The sequence below is a fragment of the Xiphophorus maculatus genome, chromosome 2, assembly GCF_002775205.1.
Source record: "Xiphophorus maculatus strain JP 163 A chromosome 2, X_maculatus-5.0-male, whole genome shotgun sequence".
Classification (NCBI taxonomy): Eukaryota; Metazoa; Chordata; class Actinopteri; order Cyprinodontiformes; family Poeciliidae; genus Xiphophorus; species Xiphophorus maculatus.
The window spans coordinates 10,884,065-10,899,364 of NC_036444.1; the positions used below are offsets into that span (position 1 = coordinate 10,884,065).

The window sequence follows — 15,300 nt, forward strand, 5'->3', positions numbered from 1 at the left end:
TTGAATTGAAATGATTTTTTCTCGTAAAGTGCCTTGAGATGACATTTGTTGTGAACTGGCTCTATATAAATAAACTGAATTGAATTTACTTTGACTGGGTCACATGAATATGCTTTGATCTAAACCATGTCATTGTATGTATGGCTGCATCTCTAGGGTTGATTCCCTGCTATGAGGAGAACCTCTGCACCAGAGCACCTGCTTACTTGTGCAGGTTTGCTGTACCTCCTACAAAACGTGCTGCAAACTGCAAACAGGCCTGCAGCTTTTATTTCAACAGTAGCTTTCTTTTTACCTCCGTTCTGTAAAGGTCAGAGTTTTCAAGTGTGCAATTAATAATTTTTCTGTTAACTGATTCTCCAACTTAAGGTGTGGATCTCTGCAACTCCTCCAAAGTTTCAAGGACCTCTTGGCTGCTTCCCTAAATAATGCCCACCTTGGCATGCTTCCTTATTGTGTAATCCTTTCCCTTTGTCAGATGTTAAATTGGACAAAACTTGAAACATTGTTTTACAACATAACTTCACCACAACCGTACCCTTAACCTGCTGACTGGGTTCCCTGATGTGATCCTGTTGGTTCCCTAATCCTTTCCAATAACTTCTGAGGACTCCATAGAATGGCTGGATTTACATAGAGTATAAATAACACACAAGTGGATCCGTTTGGCCATTTGGATTACATCTACCTCAGAGCAACTGGATTTTATTTGGGGGTATCAGAATACAAATGTTGTGTGCAAATGCTGCAATACACTTAAGGTCTATTTGTAAAACCATGCACCTCTTCCTTCCGTTTCACAATTTTGAGCAACTTTGTGTTAGTTCATCATGTAAAATTCGGACTAACTTAAGGGTCATCATGCTCTCGTTATCATGTGTTTGAGTTTGTCATTGATGTTCATAAAGAACTATTATGTACATTTTCTTTCAAAATCTTGTGGTAATAAGTTAAGGGATTTTTAAAATTGTATTCATAGTGGAGATACCAATGTGAGAAAATTCAACCAAATATATTTTGGTTTAAAATTTTGGAGTTAGATAAAATGCGTTACCTTTTCGTCTTCCTCTTCGTCGTCACCCATGGCCATGTTCACCTACGAGAAAATAAAGGGTATGAGGTGATTTCCAACGAATGAGACGTGGGCACTGGAGCATTTTTAACAAACACCTAGTAATGAAATTTTCTTTGAGCACATTCACCCCTATTGGGAGAGGCTTGTTTCCATAGAGACTGCATCACAGGGGTGACCTCACACAAAAGGAAAGGTGAAGAAGGGCCTTCCTCGCAAGAGCAATGTCACACCAAAAGCAATCTCTTTTCTCCACAACATAGGCACACAGAAAAACAGAAAGACGAAAGAGAGTAAGAAAAAAACATTTAATTTAGATGTTGTTGCCTAGATCACTTTATATCAAGTCATCCCCAACCCTGCTGTGCTGCACACTGTGACATTGCCCCGGTGCAGAGCGGTGACATTGCTGGCCGTAGGGTCTAAGTGGGGTGACAGAGTCTCAGAGCTGGATATGAGGGTGAGTCTGGACATTTCCCAGAGACGGAATCTCATCCAGCAGTCACAGTGAGTGGGCCATGGATTTGACTTTGGGGAGGGTGTGGGAGTGGGGTTGGCCTATGTCTGGTCAGTGAAGAAGGCCTACAAGATGGTGAAATTGAGGCCAGTCAGTAGTGTGAACAGCATTAAACTCAATAGGCATGTGTAGAGAAAGTATCATTCCCAAAATGGTAGGGGGTGAAAGTGCTATGCTGATAAAAAGAGAAGAGTTAATCTTTACATTAGTAGATGTCAAGATTAACAAAGACTCATACAGTAACGTCAAAGTGACTTATTGCTCCTTTTTTTACACTATAAAAAAGAACACCTATAGATGGATTCAAGCGTCCTGGTAACCTACAGAGCGGCCATGCTACAGTCAGGATCAGGACTGATAAACTGATGGCTTTGTCATTCAGCTTTTTCATATAATAGTGCAAAACTGTTAAATTCACTGATGACTGAGTTTATGACAGTATTCAAATTTAAAATGTTCTCGAATATGACAACATGATCAACCTTTCATTAGCTTTAGTGTTGAGGCAGATTATAATTAGCCAAAGTGTGCTGTTGCTACTGTCCTTTGACATTGGGATGGAGGGGGTTCATTATTTATACCCAAAATTACATGAAATAAAAAACATTGCAGTGGAGCTTTTTGCTTTTGAGTAAATACTGTACTGAAGCCTGAAGCAAGCTAGTGTATTGGTTTTTTTAAGTTCTTCAAGCTACTGCTGCCCCCCAAAAATCTGATGGCTTCCCTCCTTTTACTAGATTAATTGCTATATAAATCTTAGTAAGATTGGAATTGCAGACTTTGCCACTACAATTGTGTCTGGCACAGACACTATGTTACCTATTGCTGCCTAAGTGCAGTAGGGTCACTATTCAGTCCATTATAACTGTCTCGAGCTCACTTTTTTTCATTTAGCACTGTTTTTATTTAGTTCCTAATAGATATTTACTTCAGACATGTCAATAAATCTGTCATAAACTAAAATCTTCTTCTAAAAAGTTCACTATTCCAGTTTATTCTCTCATAGTTCCTAAAGATGAAGGAACTAAAACTGAAATGTAATTAAAGTTTGCTTCGCTCTAAAATTTAGACTATTATTTGTTGATGACCATTCATTTGTCTCAATGGCACAAATGTCACTCCAGATTTAGCAGGAAGATCCACATAATATATATGCTGGATGCAGTCTGAATAATGTATGGAGTTGTTATGCACTGGAAAAACAAGCTTCTATATGGCTACATACTGAAGATTCATCATCACTCACCAGGTCTTGGTTGGAGCTGGCCTTTTCCCTGGAGAGCTGGATGTAGTTCCAGCCAATGAGCAGCAGCAGGAAGAGGGGAAGCATGAAGAGCTCCCAAAACCACACAGTCACCAGGAAGATCTGAGGAGAAAGGAGATGACAGTTTAAAGCAAAGCACATCGTGCTGCACAACACTCACCAAGCTTTCAACAAAACCTGTTCCCCCCAAAAATACATAATAATATGCAACTGATATAACCACGTTCTAAATCTCATGAAGAGCATTACAGGGCTCTAAATCCTCTGAGATTTATCGCCAGTGGCAACAGATTTTACTCTTGGTTGTCTGAAAGTAAGAAGCATTCAACTTTTTAATATCTTGAAATCCTATTTGCTTTAGCACGGAGCTGGCAGCGTGCCCTACTGCTGGAAAGAAAGTACGACATGGATAGGCAAGATGCTGTCATTTTAACTTGAACATCAAATCCTCTTAGATTCAGAGGCAGTGATACTCTCTGACAAAGCGCATATGGCAACTGGGGAAGCATGTGCAACCATTACCCCCTCCGTGGCAATGATACTGAGAAAAGTCAAGACCCCTGGTAGAAATAAGATGGCTCACGCTGAATGAGTAATCCTTTATAATTCTGTAAAAGGAGTGGTGCTAAGCACATTGCACAACACCCACTGCATTTCACAGCAGAGCGCTAATTGGACGGCTGCATTTAAACCCATTTACTGACAGCCTAATGAGTCTGTCTCTAACTGAAACGATCAGGAATGTGTGAGGGGGGCATCACACTAGCAGGTTGACGGGGATGAACTAAAAAAGTCCCCCACAGCAAGGCAAATCTTAAAAGCTATTATAGTGTGAAGAAGTGCCAACACCTCCAACATATGGTCAACTTTATTTACCAGGCATTTTCCTTCTCAGTTTCTCATACATTTAATACAATCATCACATCTTTTGCAAGAATTGGCTACTAAACTTCCCTGAATTAGACAAGTTATGAGTTTATTGAAGATGCCCAGAATCATTAGATATTCAACTTCACGACTAACTAAACCTGTGGGTGCCACTTAAAAGTCCAATTATATTTTCCAAGCAATAATTGCAGCATAGGTAATCAGCATAAAAAAAAAAATAATAATAAAACAAAGAAATCAAATTACTTCCAATCTATTAGCTAAAGCTAATTTGATCTACTGATGGTGTGTCTTTGGTGAGAAGGTTAGCACATGATTGTAGCAATTAGTAATAGAAGAGTGAAGATAATTCAGCTCAAAAACAAGACAAGTTAAGAGATTGTGACAATAAGATAAAATAGAATGTTATTTCCATTTTTTTGAGTTCACAAAACAAAAATCGTATTTCCAAGGACCCGCTCTCTTGCCATTTAGTCCAGATTTGATTTCTCCAAGTTCTACATTTTAAAAGGAAGATGTATTCTAACCTGCTTCTCAAGACAAGGAAAAGCCAAGCTAATAATTTCATAGATCATCAAGTGAGTTTTTTTTCTTTTAAAAAAAACCTGATACGGTCACATTCAGTAATTGCCATTTTTTGCCTTTCTACTTCTAGAAGGACAATTCAACATATAAAATTATGTGAAGTAGTGTTTGATAGTTGAGTTTTGATTGTGAACTAGAAAGAGGCAGCAGCAAAATTATAGTCAACTTCAGCATCATTAGCCAGCCGCAGAGTGCGACCATATTTCCTTAAAGCACTTGCAAGTGATTTAGGTCACTTAGCCATGGCTCATGTTATGTTGTCACGCAAACAACTGAAAAGTGGTGGGGCTTCTTTTAATGCCATTTAGCCTAAGTAAGTCATACCAGCTGGAGTCTAATGAAGAACATGAGGCATTAATTAAAAGTAAAAGAGGTTTAATTGTTGTTCACTTTGCAGCTCAGTAACAAACATACTAAGGTTTTCCATCAAAGTACCAATTTGAAGTATAGCTAATGGCACCATTTAATATTAAAGTTTTAACAGTTCTGATATTTAGGAGTAATTTTGCTTTGCCTCATAACAATGAAATGAACAACTTAACACTTGTTAATAATGTATCAGATTTACTTTTCTTACTTATAAAATTTTGAATGTGTGTAATTTATTTTTAAATTAAATCCTGTATGAAACTTATGATTAAGATGAACTGTAATTTAATTTAATCTTTTTCTCTTGTTAGATTTAATTTATATATCCCTTTGTCCATTGTTGATATGCCCAGTGAATATACTGTTAAAGTTTAATTATGAACACAGAGTTTCATCAAACCCTTAATTTGAGCAAAAAGTTATTGATTGGTCATCAATTACAGATTTTAGGGAGACATAAGAGTCAATTAAAATCATCTGATCAGTTGTTTAAAAAAAGAAAGACTATACCAGGTGCATCACTGCAATGATTTCATTTAAAACATGGACTGTACTGCTACACTGAGCTGATAGTGGGTAGTCCTGGCTGAAAGAGCTTGAGGGTTGAGAGTCGAAACAATATGTCTGAGTTAAGCTTGAGACGGGACGAGAAGCTCTGAGGCCTTTGGGCTTTCAGCAGCAGGCCTGTAAACGGCAGACGGCTCCTGTCATAGCAACAACGTAGAGTTCGTGTATTTTGCTCTGGGGGCCACTCTACCTACTGCCAGACCAGGCCTAGGTTCAAGCAGCCACCAGGGAAATGTGCATTATGAGTAATACAGACAACACCGTGGCCCACTGCCCTAGGCTTTACCACTGTACTGCTTATTATCCCAGAGTGCAACCTGGGAAATGTTTGGTGAACCCAACATCAGGCAGGAACACGCCGGGATTACCACTATGCAAGAAAGTGGACAATATGAACAATATGTTTAGCTAATAGGAGCTCATTTGAATTACGTATACAGCAAATAACTAGAGCTGGTGAGGGACGAAGAAGGTAAACAATGAATATGCATGATCTGCAGAGATAACTGCACTACGTCTCCTCTGTGTTATGAATAACTTACGTCATGTGTTGTCACCTCAGTTCCCATGAGGCATTCTAAAACGATGCTACCCTCACCCCAGAGGAATTCTGCTGGCTCGTGGACAGGTAGCTTGTCATATTCCCAGCATTCTTATATAAAAAAGCAAAAAGAAAAAGAGGGGAAGTGTGCCTGGAAACTGACATGAGCCCAGCAGGAACGCTGAACCTCCTTGCCCTTCCCGCAAAAGCTGCTACATTAACCACTAAAGTCTAATTGCTTGGTCTCTGTCTTCCTGTGCAAGTCAACAGAGGGAGCCAATTCATTTCTGCCCAGGGAGCCAGCAGGGAGAATCTGTCACAGGTATTCATAATCGCCCACTAATGCAAATTTCTACTCGCCGCGTTCTGGCTCAGTGGAGAAGATGAAAGCCCGCAGAAATACAATGCTTTATGTCTAAACTGAGAGCCCAAATGAAGGGAATAGACCAAAAATGTCAGAAATATCTTCTCAATCCCTCCCTCATGGTATGTTGAACCAGCGTAGTCAGTATTTACATACTTTATTTTATCCATCCATCCATTTTCTTACATCCTTGTCCTAGTGGGTTTGGGAGGGGTGCTGGTGCCTATATTGAGGGAGACATTTCGGGTGAGAGGCGGGGTACACCCTCGACCGGGCGCCAGTCTGTCGCAGCCAGGCAACACAAGTATAAGATTCCTTTCTATCATTTCCATGTTAGAAACGATGTATCTTTATTTGTCAACAAATTGAACACATCAGGTAAAACTCTGAGTTCTTTAACCCTTTTAGGACTACCATTATAAAAGTCCGCATGAGCATCTTTTTACATTTTTGGATGCTGCAGAGTCATTATTAGGAGCACTCCAATGTTCTTTACATCTATAAAATCCTTATAAGTCCTCCTTTCCAAGTTTGTATGCCATTTATCAATAATAACTGATTAAAAATAGAAAATTTGCAAAACAATAACAAGAACTCCATCCGTTTATAATTTTTTTGACATATTTTTGTAAATATGAAGAGTTTCCTAACTTTATTTACCAAAGTTCCCAATACAAAAAAGTTGCACACAAGCCTTCTAAACCAAACACAATTTATTTGGAGTTTTTTCAAAGCTTCGTTTCAAAGTTACAGCCAATTTTCTAAAAACAATAAAACGAGGGAAAATAAAAAAAATGCTTTTATCAGTGCAATCAGAAAAAAGAAGTGCAGAAGATACATTGCACATTGGACGAGCTCCAAGACTTCGGACGCAGAGTAAAATCTTCTTACTCCGTGTCTTTCCATAATTTTTTTTTTTTGGGTGTTTGCCTTGCAAGAGCAGAGCCAAATAGCACGTGCAGGAAACGGAAATGACTTTTATGAAATCTCACCTGAAGTCATGTGACATTTCATGAAATCTCGTAGTATTTCATTCTGTCAACGTCAGAACAACACAGGAAGTGATTGGCCAGACCCGAGCTGATCTACAAATATAGGGATGGATGCCACATCATGTTTGTGGACCCATCCTTTTTACTATAAATCTGTGAACTCGTCTGCGCGCGCACAGCAACTCGGGGGGGATGTTTAGGGTCGGAAAAGGAAGCGCAATTCTTACAGTTTAATATGCAAAAAAAAAAATTGCTCTACCTTACGTGGTTCGAATTCTACCGGCATTTGAAAAATATGTATGCATCTCAGATCGCCGGCGATCTGGTAGCCCGAATCGGGTTAAATGTAAACTGCTGTCTGATCATGCAAGAATGCAATAAGGTGCATCTCATTTAATCATAATACAAAAAAAAAATCCAAATTTATTTTCATAATTTAATCAAAAGAGAAATATAGATAAATTTTTAATTCAAATTTATCACATACAACAATTTTTTGTGTTAATTTAATGATAATGGCTAACAACTCACAAAAAGGAAAATAATTGTTTATTAATAATTACACAATTAAATGAGAACAATTTTAAAAAGTACTGAAATATTATTTAATGGGCATATGAAAGTCTTCTAATTTCACAGTTGTCCATCAGGCTGTCAATGAGACCCTTAGGACAGAGGGTAAGCCACAAAGGCCAATGCTAAAAAAATTTACCTGTTTAAAGTGGTGAATCAAACCATCAATCAAATCAAATTTTATTTGTATAGCACATTTCAGCAGCAAGGCATTTCAGAGTGCTTTACATCATATCAAATACAGAAACACAATGCAACATAGAATCACACAATCAAAACACGGCATTAAGTCAGGTTCCATCAATAAATTTGTAATGGATTACGTTTCAAATACAATCCTAAACCATGTTAGTGGGAAATTGAGATGGAGGATAATGTGTGGCAGAAGAAGGCGCAATGATCATTCAAAAGTTCGAAGGGACACGAGGAATATTACCTGTGCAGAACAATGTCAAAAAGCTTTTGTGCTCTAGGAAAAAAATTATTGGACATTTGGTTATTCTTCATGTCAGAAAAAGTATATTTTGCATTTTACTTTGAAATTCTACTTGTAGAGGAAGAATGCATAGGAGCAGAATGTAAATTGTTTGAGGCCCTGTGTGAAGTTTCCAAAGACTTGAGGAGTCATCTCATCTGCTGGTTTGGGTCCAATGTGTTTTTACAATTTCAACATTTTGAGCAGGATTTGGCACCTGCCTACACTGCTTAAAGTACCAATACTGCTGAGGTGACTAAGATATCTCTGTTTCTAATTGCCCAGCAAACTGCCATGATCTAAATCTCATGAAAAATCTCTGGAGTAGGTCACGAGAGACACCAGAGTCAACAATGATGTATGACAACTCCTGAAGGCTGATATTAGAGCAAACTGGGCTTCCCTAACATCTCAACAGAGTCGTAATCTGACCACTTCCATACCACGCTGCACTGATGCACTAATTCATGCCAGCATTAGGTTCACATTTTACAGTGCATGAACATGTGTTTGTGAAATCAGTCTTCAGTAATATTTTATTTTTCTAAAAATCATAATTGTGTGTGTTCCATAAAATTGATCAGAAATAAACATCTAAAATATGACATTATCTGTAATAGTAGTTTCACTTCTTGTACTGAATTACTATGTAAGATAAGCAACAAAATAAAGCAAAACGGGTAAAACTAATGATGCATCCAAGTATTTTAGTTTACAGTGAGCATTAGCTAACAAGCACTTGTAATTGAAGTATTGGTATGTGTGTCTGGGAGGAGCGTTTCTAATGTAGGAAACCTCCCTTGGCAAACACCATTTAGCTGAAAAATGTCTGTATGATTATGCAAAGGGTGCCTAGGGGGTAAGAAAAAAAAGGAGAATGAATTAATAAAACTATTAACACACGGTGGAGGAGATGATGGAGATGCACTCTCCTTAGCCACCTGTAAGCGCTCAGAGAAGGGGCCGACCTCGGGCAGAGCGTCTCTGCCAGGAGGGGTTAAGAACGGCCTGACAGGTTTGTTTTATGGTGCCATTAATATGATTCCACTAAATGCGTCCTGCGCCTTCTCATGCAGATCCCCTGGCCAGCAGAATCCAGCACCTAATAATAAAGCACTCAGCGATTAAAAGTGTGAATAAAATAACTTAAAGCTGAGCAAGCATGGCAGCTCCCACCACCCACATGCTCCCAGGAGAGGGGAAAAGGGATCGTAGCAGTAACAAAGGGACAGAGACACCTTCCATAAAAGTTTCCACTATTCTGTAAATTGATTAACAAGGGGTGGCCCTGATCTACGAACTGAAAGCACCGACTGCCAGACTACAGAGATGCCAAGCATTCTCATTTTACACTATAGTCGAAAAGCTATAAAAACATGCATCACATCAGCACAACACAAATAAGGCTGTTGATGAGCCAAAGAAGTGTAATGCCATGGCACAGAGGTCTACATTCATTACAGTGTTAGAAGAAAATTCCACTTTGTTTTTGTGTGGTAAATAAAAAAAAAAATACCCTTATTTTTTAACCATGTACCAACCAAAAACAAAAGATTTAATCTTGGCTCTCTGTCCTCACTGTTTCTCTTCAGTTGCACTCGACTTGGAAAGCTAAACAAAGCGAGAAGAGTGCCAGCCAGCATTATGAGGGTCAGTCATGGGGGCTGTGGACGGTTGCCAGATTACGTGAACGCGAACTGAAAGAGTTTAAGACTGACTAAAGGCTGCAGGGTTTGTGTCTCAATGTGTGTGGTTGTTTTTGTGAGTGTGTGAGGAAGAGAGACAGAAAAAATAAGAACATATATAGTGCACATATATAAATAAGCACTTCATTAATGCAATATAGGACCTTTTACAATGAACATTTTGAACATTCAACAAATTATAATTTGCTTAGTAGTAATAATGTGACTAGTAAAGGTTAGCACAAAATTAAATTCCAAAAATGGATATTCAAAACACAAAAACAACAATTTGGGCTTAACTGTGGCTTTTCCGATACCTTTTTCGAAGACTATTGCCTCTTTGAGGGGGATCAGAAGCACCTTTTTAATTTCCATGCCATAACTTTATGTTATTTCTTTGCAAAACATTTCCAAACATTCAGAATTGTCTTTCTTGTAAGAGAGAAAAATGTGTGAGTCTTCTTTCAGCCAGCTGACTGGCAGTGTGGAGCCACAAATGGAGTGGGTGAGCGAGTCTTTACTATATACAGCTGGAGAAAACTCCAGTCACCCTCACTGAATAGACTTTAACCATCAAGAACCATGGGCCTTTTGTTTGTAGTTCTGAATCCAAGACATTTATCTATTGTCATTTTAAACTTGACTAAAAATGCCACAGATTCAAAGAATTTGCATAAAAATGTTAAACAAAAATATGTGTAATGGTGTAATTGCTGTCATTTAAAATGAAAAAGACATGGTTATTCCTTTGGCTGTAAAACTGAAAGGTTCTTTTTTTTACAGCTAAAGAAGTGTTTTCCATAAAATGTATTTGTTTCTTTTTTCTTTAGGCAGAGACATAAAACAAACATTTCCTAAAAATAGTAGTGCTTGCTGCAGAGAATATTACACCTATTTTTATTTATGTTTTTTTTTTATTATTTTGATCTTCAAAATTACCACTGGGAGTATAATGTGATGGTTTATCACTCACTCAGCTTGCAGGTTGTTGTTTTTTTAAATTATCAATGCTCTTTAGTTTCCACACTATCACAATTAAGCCAGTTAAGCAGCAGTGTGCAGCACTATATGAGTGAGGGAGAGGAGGTGACGGGGGTAAAACAAACATAGCACTGCATTACTTTGTGGAGTCAAAAAATATTGTTCACTCTGACATTTCATTAAACAACTTTAAACTGGAGGAACAGCATGGCAAAAATATTTTAGTGGTAATGCTAATAATGACCTTCATGATTGGAGGATTGCTCTGTTCCCATATGAATTTATCTTAATTGTTCTAAACCGGATACTATATTTGTTAGGCTTTAAAAATAACAGTACTCAAAGGCATCAGGGGAGGCTGAAATCATGCTTTTATTTTCTGTTTGAGCTGAAACTGAGTCTGCATGAGAGGGTTGATGCTGGGGACAGGAGCGGCAGGCTTTAAAGTAGCTGTAAATGCAGAGCAATGAGACATGTAATTTGTGTTGAGCTCGGGCCAGTGTGGGGGGACAGGCTTTCAGGGGGTGTCGGAGTCAGAGGAAGCGCAGATAAGATTTCTCTCCGGGGCAGGTACAGAGAGCATGTGTGTGTATGTCTGCGTGTGTGTGTGTGGGCAGTCGCAGTGCTCTGAGCTAACGCTGAATAAATATTTCACATACGCTCAGCTCATGTCTTATCAACTGAAAGGGAAGAATAGAAAGAGGGAGAGCGGGTGAAAGAGAGAGCCTTCACTTCACTGGAAACCGACACTTCAGCCAGGTTGTTTGAAAGTGTGATGCAATTACTATTTTATCATGTTTAAGAAAAATAACGGCTTTCTAAGACATACAGACTGCAAATACTCCATGAGTAGTTTTCTACATCAGAAATATGTATTTTCATAGGATGATCTATAAAATCTTAAGACTTTATATCAACATTTTTTAAAGTTGCAAAGCAAAAGATTACAGGCAAATTCCACAGCTTCAAAGTGCTCCCACACAGTCCAGACCAACACTGATAGCTCTTTATTAAAGCACTGAGGAGGAGCAGCTGCGCAAGGCACAGCATTAGCATTTGCTCACAGACCCAGCTCTGGTTGTTGTCTCCCTGACTGTCTGACACATCAGGAGCACCAGTAGTGCGAGGCTGAAGCAGGGCAGTCGGAACGGGCCCCCGTGGTGCCTGTCAGTGGTGGCTATATTGACCCCGCACTCCGGCACTGGCCACTAGTGTTTAATCCGTGTCGGGAGCGTTAACACTGAGCGACCTCCTGGGTGACAGATCTGCCATGCGAGCCTTTTCCCCTGAGGAGGTGGGGAGTAGGGCAGAGGGAGGTGGCGGAGAAGTGGGAGTTCGGGGGATTGGGGATTTGGGGGGTTTGGGGGGGTGGCATGGACTCTCCCTGTCAGCTCAGCTCACACACGCTAACGCATTGGGGCCAAGACGGGCCTTGAAACAGCCACACCACACACACGCACATGGAAGTGGACAGGTCGCTGCCTCAGCTGCACAAATAGAGGTGTCCTCTGTGAGCAGGAAGGTGGTGAGTATGTTAAAGACAGACATTGTAATACGGCACACACACGGAGGTCAAACACAGAGCACACTACAAGCAGGCTTCAAACAAGCCAAATACAAAACAAGATACAAGAAATTCATAGAAAAAAGCCACATGTTTACTTCATTTTCTTCTTTTCTTTTTTTTAAGTTTTGGTTATATTACACCACAAGCAAATTTACAGTGTTTAAAAGCACTATGAAATAACCTACATATTGTGAGGAAGTAAAAATAAAAGCTTATGCGTTCATTGCTCAAGGTATACCAAGGTTTTATGTTATGGTTCCAAAATGAAATCATATGTTCCTGTGGTTTAAATTCCTTTACAATAAGATCTTAAAGCTAGTGTTGGGATGACAATGTTTTTTCTTGCTCTCCTGCTGTAGTGCGGCCACACTCCATCACTTCAAAATTTTGCTGAATATTGCCTATCAGCAGGTTGAAAGAAGGTTACAACATATTACCTTTGCTTGAAAAAAAAGATGAATTTGGCTGCATGGAAATGTTTGTAGTGCTATTCATCAGTGTTCTAAAATTGCAGTTGCTAAGCTACAAGTGACTAAGTAGCCAGCTAATATCAGCTTATCCTCCCTCTGTTATTCTATAAAGAGAATGCCAAAAACATGTAATATTCTGCGCAATATTCATAATAAAAACTACTTCTAAATTTAGCAGGTGTAAAACTTTGCTTCAGTGTAGGTATTCTCTGCTTTAAACTAAAAGAAAAATAAGTATTATTAATACCACTGTTATTACAGTAATTGTGGCCATGTTTATTTTTAGAAGAGACAGGAATAACTGACACATTTTCATTTTGATCCAGTGTTTTGTTTTAAATCCTTGTGTAGAAATGGTGAAAGTTTTGTACTTTTTCTTAAAAGTTACCATGAGAGTTCACCAACTTGGTTCTGCAAAATACTCAAAGACTTGACTTTTCATTTATTTTTATTTTTTTTAAAAACTATGACCTCTATATATAAAAGCATCCGAAAATCAATATGTTCTTTCATCCATTTTGTTTTGTGTTTTGTAGAGTTCAGGCATATATATGTTGAAGCACTGAAATATTGTTATCCCATTATTTTCTGACGGTCTGAAAACTACTATATCCTTACAATACCTATAGCACATCTTTTCTCTTATATTTTAAACTTCCTAAGAAATATATATATATATATATATATATATATATATATATATATATATATATATATATATATATATATAGAAATATATATAAGATATATAGCTAATTTAGAGCTTTAAGAAATTTGGAAGTTGGTATCAGATAGAAATGGCCAACAAAGCTGATCAGTGCATTTCTAGTTGTCAAATTGTGTCAGTTATTTATTAATACCACTAATAGAAATGTCCCCCGGATATGAACTGTATTCAGCCAGCCTCCAGAGCTTTCAACTTACATTTATTTGAGGAAAGCCTGACAATAATACTGTTTTAAATCAAGAGCAAATCTTGAGGGTTTTTACATATACTCATTAAATAATTCATAGATTTCTGACTAGAAGAAAAAAACATACAAGCAATTCTGCATCGTTTTTTCCTCCCCTCTAGACACATTCCCACTGCAGAGCCTGTTAAAAGTGCCACTATCATGACAAAGGAGAGCATAAACCCCCAGGGACTGAAGAAACCCACTACTCTAAGGCCTTCAAACTTTTTACAAACAGAAAGAAAACAGACGCAAAGCAGAAACATCGAGACAATTCACAGGCTAGCTGTTCTCACAAAAAGGCTCGGCCATACTGCAATGCAGCAAATAACAAAGACACAGATCCAACACTTACAAAATATCTACATTTCACGGACAGTGTTAACAAGGACAATTATGACAACTCCGATTATGGCCTTGATCTCGGCCTGGGCCGGTGTTCTGCCTAATAGAGTCGACCGCAGCTGACTCCACACAGGTGGTCTCCTGAGACCTCTGCAGCCTGATCTGACCCTGTCCTGCCCTCATCTGGGGAAACGGCAAGTCTTTCAGCGCCCGCTGCAGCTGCCAGGCGTGTTTACAGCTGTGCCGCATCAAACATTCATCAAATGCCATCTTTACAGTGTGTGATGTGAGGCAATCAGCATTTCACAGGCTGTCAAATGATGTCTAAACCACTTGCTACCTGGCAGTGTCAAAAAGAAACACTCACAGAAGGTGTACAGGTTTCTTTTTAGTCTAACTCTTGACAGATGAAGTACCAGATATGCTAAAATATTAATTTTGACTAAATACTTAAAGCAGTCTAACGACAGCAAATCTCAAGATCAGCTTTTAAGTGTAAATTATCCTGTTTTCTTAAGCCACTTTTCACTTCATCAGAATCAAAATTGTTCAAGTTCTGAGGCAAATTGTTCAAGTTCTGAGGCAGATTAATTTGGCTGGCTAATACTCACTTTTTTAGGTGTTCTTCATCTTTTTAGGGGGGTTAAGGAAGAAGAAACATGTGTCTCCTGTAGTGCACATAATGGAGGATTTCACTCCAAAGTTGTTCCCACAAATGGCTCCTGTTAGGAAGAAGTAACTGACCTGATCTCTTTATTGGGCTCAAGTTTGGCGTTTCCAGCAGTGCTGTAGCACCATCTACAGGCAGCAAGCCAGTGTGCAGCAGAGAACTCTGGGTGACCCCATCCTGCAGTCACTGCTGATGTATAGCACATTTATCTCGCTCAGTCTTAGCAAAAAGCCACCATCTAAAAGGTGGTTATTTTATGTAGAGTTTTAGCTGTCACATTTTTCTCTCTCACAAAGAAGTAAACATACTGTTGTCAAAGCCCTTGAAAAGCATAGCTCTTCAGCTCATTACTGTGGCATAAACAAGGGGAAGAGAAGTAAAAAAGAAGAAAAAACATGGACCATTTATTGTTTGCATTTGGA

The 15,300-nt window shown here is 38.6% G+C and overlaps 1 protein-coding gene across 1 annotated transcript in view; it reads right to left on the reverse strand.

Annotated features, from left to right (window-relative positions):
• The window catches only part of LOC102227953 (multiple C2 and transmembrane domain-containing protein 2-like), a 44,653-nt gene that overhangs the window by 9,827 nt on the left and 19,526 nt on the right, over positions 1 to 15,300 (reverse strand). Inside the window, exons 18-19 of the mRNA XM_023351896.1 lie at positions 2,836 to 2,955; positions 1,055 to 1,096 (exon numbers count right to left, since the gene is read on the reverse strand). Of these exons, the coding sequence (XP_023207664.1) occupies positions 1,055 to 1,096; positions 2,836 to 2,955 (162 nt within the window). The remainder of the gene's footprint in view (positions 1 to 1,054; positions 1,097 to 2,835; positions 2,956 to 15,300) is intronic.